The sequence below is a fragment of the Acyrthosiphon pisum genome, chromosome X (genome assembly GCF_005508785.2).
Source record: "Acyrthosiphon pisum isolate AL4f chromosome X, pea_aphid_22Mar2018_4r6ur, whole genome shotgun sequence".
NCBI lineage: Eukaryota > Metazoa > Arthropoda > Insecta > Hemiptera > Aphididae > Acyrthosiphon > Acyrthosiphon pisum.
The window spans coordinates 73,672,726-73,699,001 of record NC_042493.1 but is presented as its reverse complement, the minus strand read 5'-3'; the positions used below and the strand labels follow the sequence as shown (position 1 = coordinate 73,699,001).

Genomic DNA, 26,276 nt, shown 5'->3' with positions numbered 1-26,276 from the left:
AATAAAATCTAATATATCGTTCATTCTGTTCTGTATTGTAACATTCTTGCGTATAGTTGTTGCTCCCTTTCCGTAATATTTTATAAAGTTGTTCAGTTTGATTTAGTGTATTTCCAATATTTGTTATCGTCGATTTCACTACAGTTGTTTGAGATTTCATTATGTGTAATATATCAGTTCCTGATTCTTCTGTTTGATTGATAGCTTCTTGTGTTTTCTTAGCGCATTTATCATCAGATACGCCAAATAATGTATGTATGGCGTTACCTATCATGTTTATTAATCCTCTTTTTTTTCTTTGATTGTCTTCGGTTTGAATCATATTATTTCCCAGCAAGGCCATAGCCAGGGGGGTTTAGGGTTTAGACCCCCCCCCCCCGAAATTTTTTTTGAAATAATATTGAATAGTTTGAGTGTCCAGTCTTGTACATGTTAGAAGAGTTGGAAAACCACCATAATAGTGACACTTCGTCTAAATCCTCACAATTACTTAATGCCATCATTAAAAGCGAGTTTGTTATTAGTGTAAACGTAGCAGCTGACTTATTTTCTCTGACTTTGCCTCTTTGCAAAGTTTTACAAAAAGTTGACTGCGATCTTTACGAAGCAGTGTTGTGCAATAGCTAAATTTAGTTAGATACATTTATCTAGATACCTTATCTAGATAAAACAATCGTATCTTTTATCTTATCTAGATAAATTTCACAATTGGTATCTACCTGTCATCTAAGATAGAAAACTTCGTCATCTATATTAATTTATCTAGATTGTTCACGAGACGTAGTCTGAAAAATATACGAACGTCATAATATTTTCCGATATTATTTTTAAAATTGTATAATATATTATTATATTATAATGAAGTATACGTATATATTTAGGTACCTAGTATTATTATTGTCATTTGTCGCTAATGTGCACCACTTTTAAGAAATTAATAATAATAATTGTATTGTTGATCGTTGACAGACGACAATAGATAAGCTTTATATAATAATATTAAATAATTCAAGTCGAAGGTCTAAGAATAACCTGATAGACGATAGTACTGGGAAGTGGGAATATTGGTATTATAATAGTTTAAAAATACCAATAACTAATAAGAATAAACCACCAGCTCCACTCAGTCCACTCACCATTCGCCAACAACCTTTATTAATAAATTAACCACTGCAAGTTATAAATATTTCATTTATTATTATTCATTGCCTATGGAAAAAGTATCATACCATCATAATTGATTTTAATGACTTCATTCAGTTCATTCGTAAGTCGTAACCGTCCACGTACGCCGTATTCAGTTCATTTTTTTAAAATTTATTCGTTTAAATAGTCTTATGAATTATCATATTTAAATTATGGATCGTTTTGTAAAGAGAGCTCGCCTAGAAGACGCTGCTCAAAATATGAATGATCCGCCAGCTGAACCAGCAACACCGTCTATAACGGACATAAAATTTAAATATTAGTTCGATGAATTTTTTAAATTAGTGTCGACTGATGGGGAAAAGTTAATAGCATCGTGTATGAACTGCCATAAGAATATAAGTGCGTCTACCAAGTCAAGTGGAAATTTATTGAGCCATATTAAAGTAAGTTTTAAATAACACGGTAGGTATCTACAATTAATAGTGTTTTATCAAATTTTCACAACTACACATATTATAATATAGATCTTAGAGTAAAATATAGAGTATATATATAGAGTAAAATGTTTCATATTTTGTACCTACCTATTAATAATTTTATAAATCCTATTATTATTTATTAGTTTGCCTAATGGGTACCTAAATTATTATTATTACTATTATTTTGTTTATGTATTACAGCTAGGTATCTAACCATAATAGGTACAATTTGAAAAATGTATTTTTACAAAATATTCTAATTAGTTCCCTAGATTTTAATAATTGAAGCATTTTAAATAAATTATATTTGTCCAAATTCAAATTTGAAATAAATACCCATATACTTTTTTTTTATTAGAAAACGAGTATCTATATTTTTAAATATTTTATCAAGTAGGATACCTACAAAGTTAATTAATGTTTTCATAGTTCCTTAACTATAATAGGTGCGTATTGTGTATTATAAATTATATTAGTCATATACTCATATACTGTACATAGAATCCAGCAAGGCTGGGCAAGTTAACGATTTTTTTTAACTCGTTAAGTTAAGTTGTTTTAAAATAATAAAGTTAAGTTAAAAGTTATTCATATTTTTTTTTGTTAACTTGTTAAGTTAAACGTTGACTTAGAAAAAAAAGTAACTTAACTTAGTTTAAAGTTAAAATTTTCTAATTTGCAAAATAAAAAATTCCAGACACATACCTAATAATGTTTATTATATAGTTAGTTTTTCTTTACGCCCAAGAAAATAACTGGGGAAACCTAAAATGATATGTACATCAAAGTATTAACTAGCTATCAAAAAACCTACTTTTCTAAAATCCAAATTAAAAAATTTGCATTATTCTTTGGACGAAAATTGACTTCATTTAGATATTTTTGAATAAAATTAACTTGAAGTTAACATATTAATCTTTTAAAAAAAGTAACTAATTACCTAAGTTAAAAGTTAATTTGAAATAAAAGTAAGGAATTTATTAACTTAATTAAAATTAACTTAACGTTTTAACTTAATTTTAACTTTTAATTCATTAATGTCCAGCCTTGGTATCCAGTAGGTACTACACAAATAATTTAGAAGTATTAAAATTTATAAATTATATCATAAGTACATGTTAGACATATTGTTGGTAGTCATAAACTCATAAGTCATCAATTTCTTATTCTTATGAAATTGTTTTAAAAGGTATACAAAGTAACCTGTGTACCTACCCATTAACATTAAAATAATTATTCAATTTTTTTTTTTAATAGAGTCAACATTCATTCTTACTCTCCAAAGTTAAGATAGCCAGAACAAGAAATAAAAATAATTCTAATTCTAATTCTGTTCAAACAAAAATGTTTGATGTCCGTCCAAAAACAGTGACAAAGGAAATGGTAATTACTCTGCTAGTTTTGTGATTTTAAAATTTATTTGTGTAATTTTTAAATGTTTTTTGGATACTGGTTTGTTATAGCCCCGACGCGGTGAGTGAAAACTTTAGAACCCTGCCCCTCAGATTTGTTATAGCCCATATAACAATAAATAGGTACATCGTATAAATATAAAATAATAAAGTTTATTTATTGATATAAATCTAATAATTTGATGATAGATATACTTAATATTAAAAAATGGAAAAATAATAACCTATAAAACAATGATAAATTAAAAAATGTATACAATTGTTTATAATGTTTATAATAATAAACACATCTTATAAATATAAAATAAACAATAATCATTATTATATTATTGATTATTAGGTAGGTACCCCAAAAGTAATGGTACGTATTTTCCTTAGAATTATTTTATATTTATACGATGTTTTTAAATGTATTGTTATAAACATTATAAACATTTTTATACATTTTTTAATTTAAATTTTTTTATTATTATATAAAATATATATCTATCATTGAATTATTAAATTAATATCAATAAATAAATTCATTATTTTATATTCATAAGATGTATTTATTGTTATATAGATGGCGGGCCTTTAACAGACATGAGTGGCGGGGCTATAACAAACCAGTACCGTTTTTTGTTCCCCAGGTTCTAGTAATTGATAATAATGATAATTATAATTATATTAATTTCTGTTATTTTGTTTATTTTCAGGTTAAGATGTTAGTATTTAATTACATTGTTAACGAAATGTGTCCATTAAGAACATGTGAGAAGCCAAGTTTTAAACATTTAATAACTGGACTTACTGGATCAAACGACTCAATAATACCTAACAGAAGACAACTGTCAAAACATTTAGATGACAAATATGAATCATACGTATTTATGTTGATGGATTTGATAGCAAAAAGTAGTTTTGTTTGTACAACTGCTGACATATGGAGTACAAACAACCGAAGTTACATGGGTAATGACTTGATTTAGGACACTTTAACATAGCCATTTGAATGTAGAGACTAGAGATAGTAAAAAAAGTAAAAAAATAAATAAATATAAATCAGTCAATAATTTATAAGTTATTTATTATACCTAATATGTTAAAAAAGGTGGGTAAGTGGATGTCGTTCTGCTGTACAGTAGGTTAGAAGTGGGTCACTGTATAATGGACAGTATTAAATTTGAATTCAATGATATAATATCACTGTATAAGAAAAACGATTCTGAGCGGAGACGGTATATCAGTCTATGTATTAGACATATATATACTTATCTATGGTATTAAAAAAAAATTGACCTATAATAGGTACCTATAATAAATTCCAAATTAATCATATTATAATATCTATTAGGTACTTATAAGTTATAACGCGTTATACATCAACAAAAAACCGTGGTAAAATCATAGATATTATATAATAGTATACTTTAGAAGTTTAAAGTACCCACGAATAATATTATACAATCACAACAAAATAACTAAAAGAGTTATCCTAGGTTTTTAATATGTAATTTCGTCCAAATTTGTACTTAAAATGACTATAAAAATAAACTGTTTAAATGTATATTTTAGATTTTTTGGTAACAGAATTAATTACTTACGTGGAATCTTGTTTTAAATTTTTAATTCTTAGATACAAAAATTGAACATTTTATAAATTTTTAAGTACAAAATAATTTTTCAAATTAAAATTTGATCTTTAAATGCTTATAAAAAAAAATTGTGCCTATGTATTTTTAATATTTTTCAACTGATATTGTAACAATATATCAGGAGCTTTGTATTAAATTTATACACTTTTTGGCCCAACAGAGAAAACTTTATTGATATTTATAGAAAAAAAAACTAAAAAAATTTAAAACTGAAAATGTCCGTAAACAGCTCAAAAAGAGTCAAAATATTTTCAAAATTGTATGGTGTATAGGAAATGCTTATATAAACATTCAATAAAAATTTCATGTATCTGCAGTTATTCGTTTTTGAATTAGAACAAAATAAGGAAATCGCTACATGAGAAATCGAGTGAATATCCAATGTTGTAAAAATTTGAATTTCAAACGATCATAAAAATTTAATTTGACTTTCTTATAGATATTTTTTGTTTGATAAAGGTAGATAATCTTATAAGGAATCTTGTATTACATTTTCATATCTTAGATTTAAAAAGAAAAATTTTTATGAATTTCTAACTCGAAATAATTTGCAAATTTTCGTGATTTTTCCATATTTTGTCATTTTTTGAACTTTAAATGCTTATAAAAAAAAACTGTGACTAACGATTTTTAATATTTTTCATCTGCCTTTGAAACAATATACTAGGAGCCTTCTATTAAATTGTCAAGCTTTTTTTATCCAACAAATAAAATTTTATTGATATTTTTAGAAAAAAAACTAAAAAAAAAATGGAAAATGAAAATGTCCGTAAAGAGCTCAAAAAAAATCAAAATATTTTCAAAATTTTACCGTGTATAGAAAATGCAAATATAAACAACCTGTGAAAATTTCATATATCTACGGTCATTTGTTTTAGAGTTACACCAAAAACCAAAATTTTGCGTAAAAATTCCCGTTTTTCCTTAATTTTTCTTTTGTTTTTCACGTCGCTTTTGAAAATTACTGGGAAATTTTTACTTTTGACCCCCCAAAGTACCAACTAGATTCACTTTCCAATCATCAAAGTTACTGTTGAAGAAAATCGAAGCAGTTTTACTGTCCTAAAAGGTGATGACAGACACAAAAAAAAATAAAAAAAAAAATAAAAAAAAAACACACATCATTGTAAAATCAATACATTCATCGTTCCACTCAGAATCTAAAAAAATCAGAGATTTAAGGTAGGTATGATTAAAATAAAAGGCGCAATCAGTTGTTATTATAAATATTATGGCGTTGTGTCATTATATTAATATAAACCTAACAATACAAAAATACTAAATAACAATACAAATAAGTGTAAAAAAATGATTAATATCTAGATATTTAGATAAATTCCATTTATTTTATCTTTATTTTCAGATAATGTTGTGTTAAAATTATCTTATCTTATCTAGATAATTTTTTCCCAATACTGAGTTCCTATTACACCTATATACTTAATTAATATAATAAACAATTCTTATATCTATCAAATACATTAAATTAATTGACAATATTAGTACCTTTGATGAATAATACACACCATTTAAGCACAAATTACAATTTGTGGGTATATTACCTTTATAATTGCTTCTAAAGTTTAATTAATTTCAAACATTCCAATGTTGTGTAGATATTTGTTCAATCTAATTAACCTCAATCCTCACAAATTGTTAAGTTTAAATTCTATAATTATAATTAATCAGCCCATTATTTGACTTGACGATTTATAAGCATAAATTTATAATATAATACCTAAATAATTTGATTGTACGCCATACTACATGATTATTGGCACATTTTTAGAAGGTGCATGTCTATTATTGGTTTTAATGTCTTATTTTAATTACTATTTTCTTTTTTATAAATCTTAAAATTTTTATTTTTAAGAACTTAGAAAAATATACAAAGTTTTAGCCTTTAGGAAACTAATCAATTTATGTTTGGAATTTTTAGGATATGATGACGGAAAACCAACGATTGAAGTAATCGAGATTTTACCAAATTGTGGTTTACAAACCATTTGCTCGGATAATGCTTTTCCAGTTCATATATATACGGGAAAAAATAAAACAGATTTTCCGAGGTTGTGTATCATGGGAAAATAGTATGTATTCAAAATGTGTTTTTGGAAAATCTATAGTGCATAATGTAATCTTAGTTTGAATTTAAACTTCGTTGAATCGTTTAATAGAATATTTTTCCAATCATACATTACTGTTTACCGATTTCCATATCGTTTAATCATTATAGGTGCCTACATACGGGTTAAGCAATAGTGTGGCCATTGCCCATTGTTATCTATAAAATAATGTTTTGGTGAAAATAGGATTATGCGATAGTAACAAGACTGTAACAGGTTTAAGTTAAAGTGTTAATAACATATTTTCATTTTTTACAATTTTTGTTGTTGTATATTTTCCCGTTTATCATGAAAAGAACAGGGAATATTTTACATTTGGCATCCCAAAGCACCCAAACATAATCCATACGTGCATAGAATCTAAAATAAATAAATTTATAATTACAATGACTATATTTTCCATAAAAATTTAAATTATATCCACCTGATTAAGGATTTGTATTATTAATTTAATAAAATTAAAATAAAGCAAAACATTTTTGGAACGTGATGGTAAATTTATCGTGATACTATTTGGATAATTTTAATTGATTTTTAAGTACAACTTGGGTCCAGTTTATATGGTTTATAATTTTATACCCACGTGTTAACCATATGTCCATATCTATATAAAATTTAAAATATTATTGTTGATTATTATGTTCCAATATCATATACAAATGTCGAACTATACCGCGCAAATTCATCTAATGACATAGCCTGTATAAATAAAATTAACTACCTACTTAAAGATGTAAAGTAATTAATAGAGATTGTTTTGTTAAAATTATAATAGATTATTTGTATTTAATGTTTTTTTCAAATTATAATCAATAATACGGGTTAAAAACAATTATATATAATTAAATCAATATATAAATTCATGAAACACTTCATTCAGAACCTTTAATAAAATCACAGACAATTTTAAAAATCAAAATGTTATCTAAATTATTGAAGATTCACTTGTAATTTACTTATACGTTTGCGAAAAGAAAAGTTAATTATTATATAATTAAAATATATATAACTTAACCTAACCTATACCTACACTAATGTGATTCAGTAAAAAACCACTACATAATAGTAATTAACTTAAGGTTTTAAAAATATCAAAGGAATTTACTAACACAGTTACACTTTAAATAGATTTATATAAATTTATTGAAAATAATTAATTGCATTATGTAATTTCGTATTTCGACAAATGATACAATAATTATTTTTTTGCACTATTGTTTGCATATATTTTTTTTAAAAAAAAGGGTAAAAGAGTACCTATATGCATAATATTCATCTCAAAATATCAGTAAAAATGTTAAAGCACTGGAACTAAACATATTATCCTGAACATTTTGTACCTTAATAATAATATATGATAGTATACATTTTTAAAATTTATACAGCGTTATGTCATTCAACCGAACTGCAGGTGGCCGTGGAATCAACGTAGCCGTGATAGAGTCAACTACATACACCATCATGGATGTTAAAAACTTCGATACGTATGAGTATAATAGCTCTAATTTAGATGAATGGCTTGATCACATGGTTAAAGTTGGGGATGTTGTAATATTTTTTACATTTGACGAGGCGTCTAAAAAGTTAACAAAAAACACAAGAAATGTTTTATACAATATGGGTAAGTAATACTATGAGTATTCAAACAATAAAATACATTTGCGACTGTCTTAAAAAAAATAAGTTAAAGAAAATAATTCAAGACAAAAAGTTTAACATACTGCAGGATAATACTGTGTTTAACATAGGTACATATTTATACAATAGACATTATTTTTACCAGAATGGGTACCTAGGTATATTTACCTATTGATTTAGACTGATTTCGTGTTTCATTAAGAATTTATTCACCATATTTAAAATTTAAATTATGATAAGATATTAAAATTATAAGCCACATAAAATAGCTTATAAGTTGTAAATATTATTATTTTCCAAATTTTATTTATATAAAAAATATTTAAGAACCTTATGAAAATAAATATTAACTAGGATAAATATCTAAACAACATATTTTACAAATTTCATTTTTAATGGTCAAATATAATTGAAAATAATATTACACAGCCCACAACAATTCTATAATTTGTATGATAAATAAAAACACAGGGAGTGGGAAAATTCAAGACTTATGGTACAGATGTCAATGGTTTATGGTGACACAAAAAGGAATTCAAGGCATCACGCCGTATGAAAAAATCACATACTCGCATAAGAACAATTGGGCAGATGTATTAGATGAAAAATTATGTGTTCCATTTCAAAGTAAATCAAGAATATTGTCAATCATTGAAAACACGGCCGATTATATTGTTTTATTTTCTTTCGATTTACAGTAACAGGAAACCCAATTGTTTCTGACGACTTAACCAATCATCAACTGTCGTTCTGTAATGCTACGTTTGACGAGTACACCGAGTATTGCAATGAAAGTAAGCCATATTAATTTATCGAATAGATTATTCTAATAATTATTATACTTTGATACAATCAACTAACAATAATGCATTTTTGTACGTTTACAATAATTTTACCCTTAAAATATTAAAATGTTTTTGCGTTTAGATTGGTTTTAGTTAAAAAATATTTTTTTAAACTTTTACATAATTTAAATTAATGTAATGAATAAAAAAATCTGTCAGCCGTAGGTGTTTCATCGTCATTGAATAGATTATTGTAATGCATGTGTTAAATTTGAATTCAAACAATATACAAATCATTGTAGGTAGGTATATGAAAAAACGAATCTGAGCGGAGTCTGTCTGCTTATATTTTTGATTATTTTTTATTATGCTAATAGTAATTTATTTTTCTATAAGAAATACAATTTGTTGAATTAATATTTACCAAAAATCATATTATATTATATTATAAAATAACAATAATTCTAATATTATTTCATATTATAGCTATCTGTCTATCTGTAATTAACATTTATTTGTAATTATAAATCAATCAAATAGCCAATATCTAACAAATTAATAAACTAAAAATGTATATAAAAAAATGTGCATATATATTATATATTTTTATGTTAGTGTAAAAGAACTTATGAAGAACGTTTTATTACATTTTCAAACTTTTTGACTGAGCATAACCTTTTCAATTAACATTTATATAAAAAAAACTATAACGTTCCAAATTTTAATAAATAGTTTAAAAACATTTAAAACATTTTGAACAATATACCATGTCTAGAAAATTTTTATATAAATATTTTATTTGACTTTCAAGTATTTACAGTTAATCATTATTCATTTTCAATATTATAATAAAAAAAACAAAAACGATTATATCGAAAACTGGCGTCACAGTGTATAATATATTAGTTTTTTCAATTATTTAAGAAGTACTGGGAATTTATTACTTTAGATCCCAAGTTATCAATTAGATCCAATCAACCAGAAACCACTCTCGAAGTTCAAGATCAAAACATTGTTTATGTATACTGTTAAAAATATTTTCAGGCACCAAAAAAAAAAATTTAAAAATAATAAGATATCATTTATGTTATTATAAAACTAATATATAGAATCCGCTCCGCTCAGAATCTATGAAATGTTGAAATACAAGTTTTTCATATTCGTATGCATTTAACATTTATTGACATTCTGTTAGGTATTCGTTTTATACTTTTATTTGTTTTACAAAAACATTATAAATAGTTACAACATTATTATTTTTTAATAAGATAAGGCTTCAACGACATTATTTACTTATTAAATTAATATACCTATAGCTATTATATTTAATCTACAGATATCAATACTTATATTTACAATATATAATAATATATTATATTATGAGTTTGGGTGAACTTGAAACTAAAATTATTTTGGCTAAGAAACAGTTTTATTAACCAACAATTTCTTACCAAATCAATTTTTTCTTAATCTGTATGTCTTCCGAATCGATCAGTGTACGATTCTACTCGTATTATCAGCCAAAAATTACCAAACAATATATTTAGTACCTATTTGTTTGTAGTCAGTGGCCATTACCGTTCGACTTATAATAGCTTCGATTCGCGTACCTACTCATAATAATATAATCTGTCGTTATATAAATTTTTCCTCCTCAAATAGTTTAAGTCCGTATGCATTATTTTTTTTATCTTCTGCTTCTCGGCGTCGATAGAATAATTAATATACCACCACCACTGCCGTCGCATCCGTTATGATTGACGGATGAAAAAATGTGTTACAGGTAATGAACACACCGGAAGCGTTAATTACGGATACACGAGAAGCGAGTCCCGAGAAAGCCACCGAACAACGCCTAGTCGATTGCTTGACCGAACGGAATAAACGAGCTAATCGCCACCGAGTTGCTATATAAGTATTATATTATACCCAATATCGATTATCGATACCAGTAGCGGTTCCAGAGGTTATTCAAGGGTGATGGGGGGGGGGGGGGGCAAATTTAAAAAAAATATTTTTACGATATAGTAGTATAACGACCCTAATAAGGTTAGCAGCACAACCATCGAAGACACTTATGTAATATTATATTCAACAAATTTGTTGGATACTTGTTGGACATTGTTGGATATCTCCTGGTCTTTGCGTTAGACTTTATTAGGACATAAGAACTTATCACTAGACAATTTAGTGATACGTTTTTAATGTTATATGGCGCAAATATTGATATGATAATTGGTAAGTGATAATAAATAACATTAATGATTAATTCGTATTAACGATCCATATTATTCTATATTATAATTACAATTAATTATGTACGCAGAGTTTAGAGTAATTTGAGTATTCCAATATCCATTTTCAGGCACAACAATCAAAATAAAAATTTGAAATTTACAAATATTGTAAACAGTTTTTGGACATAACCTTAAAAAAAGCCCCATATCGTCTTTCTCTCTTTACGTTCTCTCTTCCCCAAAAAAGCACACGGTCCCATATGAAACTGGTATAGACATGTCCTATCCATCCTTATAGTATCTATGGTTACTCACGTTTATTTTCTCCGTAAAAATTTCCGCCTGCTAAGTGCGAACGACACGACGTGTAACACGTTGATTAGGTTACATCCCTATTCCATATACATAGGCGTAGATATATATAATTAAGTAATATATTATTATTATTATATGCATGACGTGCAAATACAATAATATTATATATAGGTTATTTTTTCATTGTCGAATAAAAGTAGTAGCGAGCTTGATCTAATATTATATCACGGAGGCCACTCGACGATTAATCAAACGATCGCCCTTTCGACGACCCTTTATCTCTTTCTTTCTCTCCCCGTTTTTTTCCTGTGGGCGCGTTAAACGATTTCACACGGGCCAAGTTTTCTGAATAAGACACCTATAAAAGTAAATTACAAACAGGATACACACCGAATCCGAAGATAATCGGACAAAAATGTGGGTAGATTGCCCGAAGTGACATTGTAATACAATGCATAATATGTAAAATGGGTGTGCAAAACCCCCCGAAATTATAGTGCCTTTTAAACGCTTTATTACGGTGGATGCCAGATTTAACTGCATTTTTTCTACGTAAAATTTCTCTAACCACAGTTGTCGTTGGGGGGTTAATGTGCGTTGCGGCATTGTGCATATTATCAAATGTCAAGTATAATTTACTTATGTTCCATCCATAGCTAATTCTTAAAAATATTACCCGTATAGGTACACGTACGCATGTATAGGTATCAGGTAGGTGCAGTATATATCACACAAATTAATACTAATTTTTCATCAGTTTGTATATGCTCATGATTCTTAATACAAATTTTGATGCGATCCGAAAGCACAGCGTTGTACCTACAAAGAGTAACTTAATAATTAAAAATAGATATTAAACACTTTTATCACTTAAAAAAAAAAAAATAAGAGTTGGATGTTAAAAACGTTTAGAAATGTTTACTTATAACTACCTCAATTTCTTGTGAACAATATAACGCTTTAAAAGTTCGGTATGTATGCCTATATATGTATAATAAAAGTAAATCGATTTTTTTTAATATACCTAAGAGACTGTATGTTTAATGACGATAATAATGTGTTAAATAGAAAATTATTTATTTTGTTGTTTCTTTTTTTCTTAATCAACCCCAAGGAATAATATACGTTCCTAATTATATAGGTAGTAGTGCAATACCTACCTACAAGTACGCTTTGTGTTATATTTAAAAATGTATAACTATTAGGTAGCTGGTAGGTAGGTACTAAAATTACTTGTAAAGTACAATTTATCTTGCTATTACAATGCTATAAAATTAAAAATATGTTTATTATAATTTTAAGTATTTTGCACGTTTTATTGTGTGTTTAAGGATAATGGTTTAAGGTTTTGAAACCCATCAAGTAATGTTATGCAAATTGAAACCTTTTGTTAAAAATATATTAATGAATAAAATAAGTAGGTATTCTAGCATAATTTGTTCAAATGTTTATATTTATAATTTTAAATTATTAATAAATTGTTAAAAAATATTTATTATTATAAAATATTGGATTAATTTTTTATTTCCTCTAATTCAAATAGATAGTGATAATATATAATATTATCTATCTGTTATATTTTTGTGTGTTTATTCGTACAAATATGCTTTTAAAAGTACTATTATAATATAGGTACAGTGGAATATTTACAGGAAGGGATTGAACCCTCGTATTGATATTTATAAATGTTCACCATGTTAACTTTTATATGAATTGGCGTGAAAGCGTTTTGTCTATATATTGCGCTTGGGCCAGAAAGAAAGAAAACAAACAGTGCGCTGACATACTCTTAGCAGATATCATTTTTTTATATATATCTTGTAATGTATACTTATAACTCAAAAGTTAATATTAACTTAAGTAATACTATAGTTTGTACTGAAGCATAATTTCATTGTAACTTAATTCTTATATGGATCGTTATACGCCCTATTCATAACCCTGTCTTCAATATGTATTTGTCTTTTGTTGTCTCAATTTCCTGCAATCTTATCCTCCACATTCATTCGACAGTATTCTAGTCAATAAATTTTAACTCAAACGTTACTTTTCATTGGATTCGCTTTAGCACAGTGTTCACGACGAGACTACTGACTTTCTGACGAATCCAGTACTATACTGCAGGTTCGTTCATATTTCTTTCATTCATTGTGTCATTAAAATTCCATCTTCTGTAGTTCGTCGTACACTGGTCTACGTTTCGTCTCTAAAATCAAAAAATGCAGAATTATTACCACAGATACTGTAGTTACATTACCTTAGAAATCCTTTGGTTTTATGTTTTGTATTCTAGGCTATACAATTTAAGTCTTTAAATTATTCTATCTCTCGTCTTATATATGCGTGACATATTTACTTTATGACAACATATATTAAATCTTCATACTGGTAACCCGTCCCGTCAAAGATAAAATGTAATGCTTTTGTTACCAATCCTAGTGACTTTGTCTATCACCATTCCACATTCGTCAATCGTCATGCTACTTGTTGTAAGTTTTCCAACAATTTTTTCCTAAAACTCTACGACTAAATACAACTGTAATATAGGTACTTTCCGTTGTCTATCCATTTTAAAGTCTGTATACTGATTGTTATATTAAAAAAAGATATTTTTGTCTATTTTTTGTATTTTTATAGTAATCATAGTTTTTGTATTTATTAAACACAATTATATTATATGAACAATTTTAATTCTAGTAAAATATTTTAGTGTCATAAACGCTGCAATTTATAAAATTATATAGTTACCTAAGTACTCACCTAACCAATTTGTCTTTGGATAGTTTCAACAGATTTAAGAAGTAATATAAACACGCAGTAATTAAGTTATATTTGAAAGATGTGCTCATATAATATCCAGACTAGAAAACATAATATGATATAAACAATTTTAAAAATGTTATCAATGTATTATTCTTATATCAGTTTTTCAAGTTAGTGGCAGTGATGGACTACGTTGAATATCGGTATTTTTATTGACATGTCTTAGTATTTAGACTTGAACGGTTTGCTGTCCTTTATTATATACATTTTTTGCACACGATGAGAAATAATTCTTCGGCATGTTGAATCTACAGTCTACATAAAATAATATAGGAACCCATATAAATATATATATAATGTAAACAGTTTTGCAAACAAAGAGTTGGTATGGTTTTTGTGGATTTCAGTAGTTTCAAACACACGAATAATACCACAAATATTGTGAGTATTTTAATTGTTGGTTCAAGTTATTTATAAAATATGACTCTTATTGTTGTAAACAATTTAATAGATGTGTTGGATGAGTACCCTATAGTGATTCTTTTCAACTTAGGTAAATTATTTATAATTTTAATATTTAAATTCAATGAATACCCATAATATAGTTTAGTGTAATATGCTACGCAGTGCCATTTAAGTATTTATTGGTTACCTATCAATATAATAATATACTATATTATACTACCACTACAGTATATGCTACAGCCTACAAGGCACTCAACTATAAGTTTAAAATATTAATATTAATCCAATATAATATTACCTCGTAAGTTACAATTATTTGTAGCTACATTAAAAAAAAAAAACAATAATATGGGATCTATGTATAATTTCCAAAAATATGTTAACTGTGAAATATTATACTATGTGTGAGTTATCACAAATTAACTAAGAAAAAAACAATTTTACAACACATTTCTTAAAAATAAAAATATATCGTTCATTTTTTTATTGACTTATACTATGACGGATAACTGATAAGATGAAGCTGTTAAATGTAAAGCTGTTCATTTTATAATCTCTTATAAAATTATAAAAACAATAAATTATAGATTAATAATTATATTAATTAGATGTCACGAATATAAAATATAAAAACACAGATGATGGTCATACAACGCAACACATCACACAATGTATACAAAGTATATTGAAAATATGAAACCATTTTATGTATGTATAACATAATTTTAAATTTTAAGACATAAATACGTATACTATTGTAATAAATAAATAATAATATTCGCTAGTTTAAGAATTAGAGTGAAGTTACCTATTATGAAACTTGATGGTAAGTAAATTATCTGTGATTGAATGTGGGTTTCTTACGATAGTTGTTTGCGCAGACGATCCTGCCTAGCGGTTGTCGTCTGACACACGGTCCTCCGACGACGGCAGACCACGACGAGCCACGAATCTATCTAACGTTAATCGGAAGGCTTCGGTCGAAAGGGCCGATACTGGTTCCAAGTGCACCGCTTTGGTGGTCATGCAGACGAATACAGCAATGTATACCTTTACGATACGGGCCTTTCGCAGGCTAAGTTCCTTCATTTGCAAGGGACCTGCGTAATCTATCCCAACTACGGAAAACGGGTGAGCTTCTTGGACGCGAAACCTAGGCAGATCAGCCATCATTGGTTGAGGGTTTACGGGCTTGATCCTAGCACATATTATGCATCTGCGAATCACCCGATGGACCACAAGGCGAATGCCGACGACCCAGAACCGCCTCTGAACAAGAGCAATTAGTAACCTCGGACCGGCATGGCACGCGTAGCTATGCCAATGGCGAGTAACGAGCACTGCCAAATGAGCTTCCTTCGGTATCAGTATCGGGTGCCTCCGACGTTCCGACCAATTTGTGTTTTGAAGGCGACCTCCTACACGAACTACCCCGTGTGAGTCCAAGAACGGAGAAAGACGAGAAATCCCTTTACGCTGAACTTCCTCACCACGTTTTAAATTGCAGATGACGTCACGAAAAAGGTGGCTCTGGGCACTTTTCACGACCATGATTAAAGCAACGTCTAGCTCGGACTGCTTCAAGAACCCGGTCTCGACATCTGTTTTACGTCACCTCGATACGAAACGGCGAAGTTGAGCTACTACCCGGATCATATGGTCGAAAGAAGAGAACCGAGCATACCATTCTTCTGGAGGGTGGCTTTGCACCACTACACGCACAAGCTGCACTTCCGGCAGCTGATCCAGAGACAACTTGCTAATCCCCGTTGACCAACTGTCGACACTTGATACAAGAAAGGTGGGTCCCTTCCAATACAATGTCGCCTCCTTGAGCTCAGACGGGCGAAGTCCCCGAGAAGCACAATCTGCAGGGTTATTCTACGACCGAACATGTAACCACTGGCAACCAGGAATCGTGGTTTGGATTTGGAAAATACGGTTGGATACGAAAGTCTTAAACGAGGTACGAGTGTTGCTCAACCATGAGAGCACAATGGTTGAGTCCGACCATGCGAAGACATTCGAAATCTCTATTTGGGGTTCCAGAGCGCGTTATAGAGCAAGTAGCACCGCTCCACTCAATTCGAGTAGTGGGACCGACGAGGTTTTCATTGGGGCCAACTTCGTTTTGGACCCGAGAAGATAGACACCTACACTTCCTGACTTTGGAGCGACACGAAGGTAAACGACCGCTGCATACCCTTTCGTGGACGTGTCAGAGAAACCGCACAAATCATAGGTATATCCAGCGGAGTAGCCGATGTAGCGTCGGATCTTAATTCCGACCAGCCAACCTAAAGAATGATAGAAGTCACACCACTTTTCAGCTATATCCGATGGGAATTGATCGTCCCAACCAATCTATGCGATCCACACACGTTGCATGATCGACTTGGCATGAAACGTTGCTGGCGCCAACAGACCTAGTCGATCAAAGATTCTGGCGATCATAGACAACACTCCACGTTTGGTAGGGATCATCTTGAAATTGCTAATGCTGAATGAGAAATAATCTTGATCGTGATTCCACCGCATTCCCAATACGTGCGTAGCATCATTTTGCTCAAATGCTAGCGGATTTCCAGAGCAATCTTCAGGACGTAGGTGTTCCAGCAATTCAGGTGTGTTACTGGCCCATTTCTTCAACTCCAAACCGGATCTGGCGAGGGTGTTGATTAGATTCGATTGAGGCGTTTTAGCAGCTTCCAACGACTCCGCACCCACACATATATCATCCATATAAGTCTGATGGCGCAGAGCCCTTTTCACATCCGGGAAATTTTCACATTCCGTGTCGGTGATGTAACGGAGGACCCGTAACGCTAAATAAGGCGCAGTATTTACTCCATACGTGACTGTATTAAGTGTATACTCTTTTAGCGATGCTTGTGACGAGTCCCTCCACAGGATGTATTGGTAGCTCCGATATTGAGGCAGCACCTCGATCTGGCGATACATCTTGCAGATATCCGTGGTGAAGGCCACTTTGTGTACGCGGAATCCAATCAGAACATCAACGATGTCCTGCTGCAGTTTCGGCCCGACCAACAAACATTGATTAAGAGAGACACCCGAATGGCATTTCGCCGATGCGTCAAACACCACTTTCAGTTTGACACTGTCCCCTTCGGACTTCTGAATCGCATGATGGGGAATGAAGTATTGACCAGGACCTTCTGCGAGAGTCATATGACCTAGGCTTTCGTAATCGAGCATGAACTTGCGATATGCATTGTAAAGGACTTCATCGGCTGCTAATTTTCTCTCCAGCTGCAGGAATCTGTTTAGCGCCACTTGTCGTGAACCAGGGTGATTGCGCCGGGTAGGGAACAATAATAGACCGTGTGCCCGGTCGCCGTTACGTCGCGCGCAGTACTCACACACCGACCGCCCTATATATTGTGTGTATATATGTTATAGTTCAGCTAGAATTGGTTGGGTTCGCCGCGCAAATACTAGTGAGCTATGTGGTTTGGTGATGTGTAAGGTATGTATGTATGTGTTGTGTGTAGGCTTATAAGCTAATGACATAAAGGTAACTATAATAAACAAATAGGTAACACGGTTGCTGGTAATAATATGTTGCTGTATAATTCACGGTATCAATAATCATACAAATAAATAAAAATCACAGCAACACAATAATATAGTTTAGAAATATAACATAACTTAATGTGCGGCCCTTATGATCAAAATAAAATATAATAATAAAATAACTCACAATTTGTGGAGCGCAGTCTGGCCAGTTGGTCCTACAAAAGCTATAATAATAAATAATGACACAGAAAAAAATAATATAATGTCCGCGGCGATTAGCGCACACGGCAACAAATTGACAGTAGGTATAATATAATATAATATGGCGAATGACGCCCACGATATAATAATTTTCGGCGATTTGCGACCACGAGACAACAATATAATAATTTTACGGCGATTCGCGCCTTGACACAATAATAATAATATATTTAAAAATAAAGTACGGCGATTCGCGCACGACAATTATTTTGTTGATTCCGCGTTAGCAATACGGAGCGGACTACTTGCTCGGGCGACCTTGCTAATTCATCTCGTTCCAGCGAGCCGGTGATAGCTGATAGCGCGTATGCGATGGTGCGTAATCTACATATATTATATAACTCACAGCTGACAATTATACAAAAATAAAAACAATAATAATAAATTTAATACAAATAAAAACAATAATATGTTGTTTGCGTGTGTGTGTGTGTGTGTGTACCGTCGGCCGATGGTGAGATGTGCGTTATTGCCGTATTGTCGCGGCGGCGACATCCTCCTCTCGTGTAAAATTAACCTTTTCAACCGAGTCAGTCTGCTCAATGGGCAAGCGGCATAGTTTCACTATAGGTCTTGTTAAATCTGAACCATTGGCCAATTTTACCGTAGCCACTCGAACGACGTTGTCCTTGCCAGGATGTACCTTCACAACACGTGCTAGCTTCCATCTTGTAGGTGGTAGGTTTTCTTCTTTGACGATTACTACATCATTTACTGATAGTGGGCTCAAACCTGACGTCCACTTTTGACGGATTTGCAGCTGTGGAACATATTCTGCGTACCACCTGTTCCAGAAGCTCTGAAGCAACCCTTGTACTAGTTTCCATCGCTTCAGCGCTGTAATCTCCCTTCCTTCAATCACTGGCTTCGGATGGAACATCAACGGCCCTCCTATTAGGAAATGAGCTGGAGTTATTGGTTCCAAGTCATTGGGGTCGCTACTCATGAGCGTAAGGGGTCGACAATTCAGGCATACCTCTATTTGGCATAACAGTGTTTGCAATTCACTTAAGGTTAAAGATATGCCCCTTACTACTCTGGTGAGGTGGAATTTAGCACTTTTCACTGCGCTCTCCCATATGCCACCAAAATGTGGCGCTGCAGGTGGGTTAAACTTCCAAGTTATTCCTTCTGATGCTAGACAACCATCAACCTTGGTCACATATACAGCTAGCTCCTTTTGTGCTCCAATAAAATTCGTTCCATTATCACTCCAAACCATGCTCGGCTTTCCTCTTCTAGATATGAATCTTCTAAACGCTGCTATAAAAGCATTGGCTGTTAAATCCTCCACTACCTCAATGTGGACTGCTCTCGTTGAGAAACAAACAAATATTGCGATCCACGCCTTTTTTCCCGGCTTTCCGCGTATTCCACTCTTGATGATCAGTGGACCTGCAAAGTCAACACCAGTAGTTGTGAATGGACGAGAGTGTTGAACGCGTTGCTTTGGAAGCGAGCCCATTATCGGCTGGTCAAACGTGGGCCTCGCCCTCTTGCATATGACGCACTGCCGAACAACTGAGCGTGCAATTGATCTGCCTCGCGTTGGCCAATATGTCCTTCTGACTTCTGCTAGGAGTGCTTGCGGACCACAATGCAGCATTCTATGATGACAGTCCTTGTATATTAACCTTGTAATTAAATGATCAGGTGGCAGTACTATTGGATTCTTTTGCTCCTTTGAAACAATTGCGTTTTGTAAGCGCCCTCCCACTAATATCAGTCCGTTGTCGATATACGGGCATAGTGATCTGAGCCTGCTTTTGTGTGGTATCTCTTTACCATTTTTCAAAGCTACCACCTCTTTTCCAAATGCTTCTGCTTGTGCTCTTTTTATTAGTACCTCTTTCGCCTCCTGCAATTCTTGGACTGTTAGATGCTGGCTCCAAGATGCCTTTCTCTTAAGTAGTAAATATTCCACAAACCGTCTCAGCCAAGCGATGGCACGTACTAGTCTTCGCCAGTCTGAATATCTACTTACTAGGTCCCTTGATGCATCAATTGAGATAAGTGCTAGTTGTACTGGTTTTATTTCTGGTAATGTTTCCTCTTCGTCCGGTAAGGCTGAGATCCTCCATTTCTCTGCGTCTTGGGTCAGCCACTCTGGGCCGTTCCACCAGAAAGTATTTCTCAAGAGTTCTGCTGGCTTTACCCCACGGGATGCAATGTCGGCAGGATTTTCATTAGTGCGGACGTGCCTCCACTGCCTAGCTTCAGTAATTTCGAGTATCTGGTTCACCCTGTTTGCGACATATGTTTTGAGTCGTCTGCTGTGACTGTTCAACCACCCAAGTACGACGGTTGAGTCTGTCCACAACTGAAAGGAATGTGTATAGTTGCCCCATGCATCTGCTACCTTCTTTGCAAGTTCTGCTAACAGCAATGCCCCATTCAATTCCAGACGTGGTATTGTCATTGCCTTTAGCGGCGCTACACGAGTTTTGGCACACATGAGCTGCGCGTGATATGTTTCGTTGGTTCCTCCCGTTCTTATGTAAATGCACGCTCCGTATGCTTCTTCAGACGCGTCGCAGAAGCCATGAAACTCGATAAAATTGCAGACGGCTGGTATCACCTTCCTTGGTATGTAGATGTTCTTTAATGTCTCTAGGTCTTGCATGAATGTTTTCCATCTCTCTATAACGTCTGCCGAGAGTGGACTATCCCACTCAACCTTTAACACCCAAATTTGCTGCATGAATATTTTCCCTTTGAGTAGCACCGGTGCTAGAAATCTGAGTGGATCAAATACTCGGTTCAGATCGGAAAGGAGAGTTCTCTTAGTACATCTTGATCTTGTTGAATCCATGGCTATGTTGAAATGGAATTCATCTTGATATGGTCTCCACTGTAAACCAAGTGACTTCACTGTGTCACCATCTCTTATTTCTAAGGTGTATAGTGGATCAGCCTCTCCTTTGCCTACGTGTTGTAGCACCTTAGTAGAATTTGAACACCATTTACGTAGTGGGAGTTTGGCGGAAATTAAGATAGTGTTTAGTTCTTGCTGTAATTTTATACAATCCTCTTCCGTCTCAGCTCCAGTCATCAAATCATCCATGTATATATCATTTTTGATAACTTCTGAGGCTCTTGGATATTCGTTGTGTACCAGGTGAGCTAAGGTTACAAGGCATTGTGTTGCAAGAAATGATGCTGGTTTCATTCCATATGTTACAGTCGTTAGATTGAATGTTTTTATTGGTTCAGTAGGTGACTCTCTCCATACAATTCGCTGCAAGTTCCAGTCCTTTTCATCGATTAATACTTGTCGAAACATTTTTTCGATATCAGCCATCAATGTATATTGATGCATTCTAAATCTAGCCAATATGGTGAAGACGTCTGCTTGTACTGTTGGACCATGCATCAATATATCGTTCAACGATACTCCAGAAGAGCTCTTTGCTGAGGCGTCAAACACAACCCTAATTTTAGTTGTTAAGCTTGACTCCTTTTGTACCGCATGGTGTGGTAAATAACAAGATAGGACCGGCAACTCAACTTCATTTTGAACTTGTTTCATGTGACCCATCTCAAGATATTCTTTCATGAACCTTGTATATTCTGTTCTTAGCTTGTCGTCCCTTTGAAGCCTCCTCTCCACGCTCAAAAACCGTGTGGTTGCCATTATTAGCGTGTTACCGAGCATGTCTGTTGAGATATTGATAGGTAATCGAACAATGAACCGACCTTCTTCATTGCGTCGCGTGTTGTTCTGGAAATGATGTAGAGCCTTGTCTTCTTCCAAGTATCTCTGATTACACTTAGAATTGTCGTAATGTGCCGAATCGTCTGTCCTGTCATTGACATCCGAATCTCTCTCTAGAGTTTCTCCAATATTTACAAGACACGTTGCGTCGATCACTCCAGTTACAATCCAACCAAATTTACTATCTTGTAGACAAAGCTTCCCTGTGACGAGTGGAATACGCTCGGTTCCTATCAAGTCGAAGAAAAGAGCACTTCCAATTAATAGGTCAATCGATCCCGATTTACAGAATGTTGGATCTGCCAGGAAAGGTACAAATTCATTAGGAATGTTCCAACCGTCCCTTGGAGTTGGTATAGCGGATAAGTCATTCACTATAACAGGCAATATATGACAGGTTATTTCAACATCAAATTTCTTGACGGAGGAACTTATGGTTACGTCTACACTTGCACCCGATTGAGTCTTGCTGGTACCAATACCACATATTGGTAGGACGTTTGTTCTCTGTTTTAATCCTAAAACTCTCGAAAGCTCCTTTGATATAAAGTTTACTTGTGAGCCACTGTCCAGGACGGCTCGACATTTGTGATAAGAACCATTGCTGTCCTTTACGGTGACTACTGCTGTTGCTAAAAATACGTGTTCACTTGTTGCTTGAGCTGACATGGATACTTTCTGACTGTTGCTCGGCGAGGTATCTTCCTCCGATGAGCTTGAAGGATCATCCTCCTTCTGTCTTGTTGCTCCTGATTTCCTCTCTTGATGGAGTAGGGTGTTGTGCCTGCCCTTACATGTATGACAACTATATTTTGATTTACAATAATCCTTTTGGTGGTACGGTGACAGACAGTTGAAGCAGAGTTTTGCATCTCTTACAACTGTCAATCGACTATTGACGTCTAACTCCTTGAATGAGTCGCAGAAAAATAACCAATGCTTACCCGAGCAGTGAGTACACTTATTGTCACGGTCATTTTTGTTGGTTAATAATGTCAATTTTGCAGAGTTGTTATTGATCTTGTATCCCCTTGACCTCTGATGAGGTACAGAGTTAGTGCTGGTTCCCTCCCGTTCTGAACTAAATTGGTAGGAGGTTTCCATTGCCACACAGCGGTCTGCAAGAAATTCTTCTAGATCTACATATCTTGGGAGCTGTGTATTCCTCTGATGTAGTTGCCATCCATGTAACGTGTCCTTGTCTAATCTCATGCTAATGATAGTTATTAGCCAGGCATCCCATTTGTCCACAGGTTGATCTAATGCCTTAAGAGCTGCAATATGCGTGCATACATGTGAGTGTAGCTGTTGAAGCTCGGTTGCGGTTGCATTTTCTACGTGTGGAGATTCTAACAATGATCTGATGTGAGACTGTATGGTTAGGCTCTTATTGTCGTATCTTTGCTTAAGCCGTTCAATCGCCACATAATAGTTGGCATCTGTCATAGGAACCGCCTTGATTAGATCTAGAGCTGCACCAGTAAGATATGATCTGAGATAGTAAAATTTGTGAGCCGATGTAAAACTATTTTCCTCGTGTATTGCAGATCGGAAAGAGTCGAAAAAAGGTTCCCAATCCTGAATGTTCCCGCTAAACTCCGGGATTTTTACTGGTGGTAATTGTACTCGTGACTGGTTTGTTGACGTATTCGAGTTATGTGAAGTATCATGACCTGAAGCACTATGACGCCTCTCGTTAGTTGTAATACTTCCTGAATTCTAGAGCATGCGGCAAAATAGTTTTTTTCAAACTCTTCTCTTTCCTTCTCTTCCTCCAATGGATCCTCAGTATTGAGTAGTTCTATCTCTGATTGTACATCGTCGAATTTCCTATTTATTTGAGGTAACTCTTCTTGCCTAAACTCTAACAATGACAAGGCCTCAGTCTTTGGATCAAAGCTATTGATAAATTTCAACGTACGGGTAGAGTGCACCCTTGACCACACCACATTTACGTCTAAGTTCAGACAACACCTTTATCGTATCTCCGTCTAAAACCATTGCTATATTATGACTAAATTTACGTTACAGAAGTACTGCCAGCTCGAACCTAAATCGAATGTGTCGTAAAAAAACAAGAAGCGGATTCTATAATAAAAATAATAAGTTTTCGCTAAGTGCAATATTACGTAGCTACAACACCATGACAATAAAATTTAATTTTAGTTATATTGAATGGAATCTTAAGCACTACGTATGTAATGAGTTGCGATAGTAGTAATAATAGTATAATAATCGCGATACGTAATTAACGCGATCACGTCGAGGTCACCAAAATGATTGCGCCGGGTAGGGAACAATAATTAGCCCGTGGCCCGATCGCCGTTTACTTCGCGCGCAGCACTCACACACCGACTGACCTTTATATTTGTGTATATAATATTATGTTTAGCGACTCAAGAGAAGTGGACGGGGGCGCCGATCAAAACTCTGATTGCTGTGTGTGTGGTGAGTGTGTAGAGATGTGTATATGTGGGTGGGTGTACTTATAATAATAATAAGAAATAATAACACGGTTCTTAAGCTGATAAGTAGTGTTGCTGTATTACTGGTAAAAAGCGATAAATTGATGATAATATTAAATGCACAGCAACACAACAATATAAAATGATAATAATAATAAATACACAGACAGCCTTTAGCCAGACAAAATAGTATAATAATATGTATAAAAACTCACGGAGTTGTGGAGCACAGACTGGCCAGCTGGTCCTATATAGCTATAATAATGAACAGTACAATAATAAACAATAATAAAATTTTTTAATACACTTCACAATTCAAAATAATATTGTAAGGTATGTAAAATAACAGTCGCGGTTAGCGTGTCCGGACACAATATAATACAACGGCGTACACAGCCGAGTACGATAATACAATACCTACGTAATAATAATAATATTGTATAAGTCGCGATTCGCGCCCAATGACATAGGTAGTAAAAATATTATAAAGGGACGATTCGCGCCCACGACACAACAAAAATATCATAAAGAGGACGATTCGCGCCCAACGACAATAATTTTGGAAAACAATTTAATTATTAAAAACCGGCGATTCGCGTGTGGCAATATTCGTGGGTGTTTGTTTGACACCGTTTAGCGAACTGATTTGCATTCGGGCGGCTGTGATATTAATTCACGCATCCCGCGACGAGCAGTCGGCGACCGGTTTACATTAGTGTAGGTAATCTTCGTTTATATAATACTTAAAACAAAATATACAAATAAACAATTTAATTATAATAATAACACGATACTGTGCTGTGTGTGTACCGTCGGCCGATGTGAGATATGCGTTATTGCCGTATTGTCGCGGCGGCGACAATATCCATCTACAAAATATACCTAAGACCGATAGTACTATATGCGGCACCAATTTGGAGACACCTCATTGGCCAACACACGTGGACCAGGATCGAGGCCTTCCAAAACGTAGCTTTACGAACCATGACCAGCGCCTACTACCTCACAACCAACAGAAATCTACTTAATTCAACGAACACTCCGTCTCTTAAAGATGAAGCTCTGAAACTAGCAAAATCCCTAAGACACACGCTATCATAAAGCAAATATCCTCATCTAGCACGACTAGCCTAGACTGACCAATAGTACTAACCATTTCCACTTCATACAGACTGAAAAGGCTTAGCCTGATGCTCTAGATAGGCCACTGGCCGTTCAACCAAAGCAAATTGCAAAAAATTAAGGTCATTAGTTGAATACTTCACAGAGCAGTCGTCAACAAGAAAAAA

The 26,276-nt window shown here is 33.0% G+C and overlaps 4 protein-coding genes across 4 annotated transcripts in view; 1 reads left to right on the top strand and 3 right to left on the bottom strand.

Moving 5' to 3' along the window:
- Positions 1 to 12,648, top strand: part of LOC100574853 (protein FAM3C-like) — a 33,384-nt gene extending 20,736 nt beyond the window's left edge. The window contains exons 4-8 of the mRNA XM_003244506.4: positions 6,617 to 6,767; positions 8,189 to 8,424; positions 8,913 to 9,068; positions 9,140 to 9,235; positions 11,010 to 12,648. Coding sequence (XP_003244554.1) covers positions 6,617 to 6,767; positions 8,189 to 8,424; positions 8,913 to 9,068; positions 9,140 to 9,235; positions 11,010 to 11,110 — 740 coding nt within the window. The 3' untranslated portion in view covers positions 11,111 to 12,648. The remainder of the gene's footprint in view (positions 1 to 6,616; positions 6,768 to 8,188; positions 8,425 to 8,912; positions 9,069 to 9,139; positions 9,236 to 11,009) is intronic.
- A 3,249-nt stretch (positions 12,649 to 15,897) lies between these two features.
- Positions 15,898 to 16,557, bottom strand: LOC103309448. The gene has a single exon (XM_008184906.1). It carries the CDS (start codon positions 16,555 to 16,557, stop codon positions 15,898 to 15,900), a length of 660 nt encoding a protein of 219 aa, XP_008183128.1.
- Positions 16,558 to 17,370: 813 nt separating this feature from the next.
- On the bottom strand, positions 17,371 to 18,225 carry LOC103309447. The gene has a single exon (XM_008184904.1). The coding sequence runs from the start codon at positions 18,223 to 18,225 to the stop codon at positions 17,371 to 17,373; it is 855 nt and encodes a 284-aa protein (XP_008183126.1).
- Positions 18,226 to 19,273: 1,048 nt separating this feature from the next.
- On the bottom strand, positions 19,274 to 24,523 carry LOC103309446. The gene is made up of 3 exons (XM_008184903.1): positions 24,478 to 24,523; positions 24,232 to 24,386; positions 19,274 to 24,154 (listed from the first exon to the last, which is right to left on the bottom strand). Exons 1-3 carry the CDS (start codon positions 24,521 to 24,523, stop codon positions 19,274 to 19,276), a joined length of 5,082 nt encoding a protein of 1,693 aa, XP_008183125.1.
- Between the last annotated feature and the right edge of the window lie 1,753 nt (positions 24,524 to 26,276).

Excerpts from the sequence above, each read along its gene's own strand:
- LOC103309448 (XM_008184906.1), bottom strand. The coding sequence starts at position 16,557 with ATGGTCGTGAAAAGTGCCCAGAGCCACCTTTTTCGTGACGTCATCTGC.
- LOC103309447 (XM_008184904.1), bottom strand. The coding sequence starts at position 18,225 with ATGCTCGATTACGAAAGCCTAGGTCATATGACTCTCGCAGAAGGTCCT.
- LOC103309446 (XM_008184903.1), bottom strand. The coding sequence starts at position 24,523 with ATGGTTTTAGACGGAGATACGATAAAGGTGTTGTCTGAACTTAGAC. Across the intron at positions 24,387-24,477 it reads GGTGTTGTCTGAACTTAGAC|AGTTTAGGCAAGAAGAGTTA; the intron begins GTAAATGTGGTG and ends TGTCATTGTTAG. Across the intron at positions 24,155-24,231 it reads CATGCTCTAGAATTCAGGAA|TCACGAGTACAATTACCACC; the intron begins GTATTACAACTA and ends TCAACAAACCAG.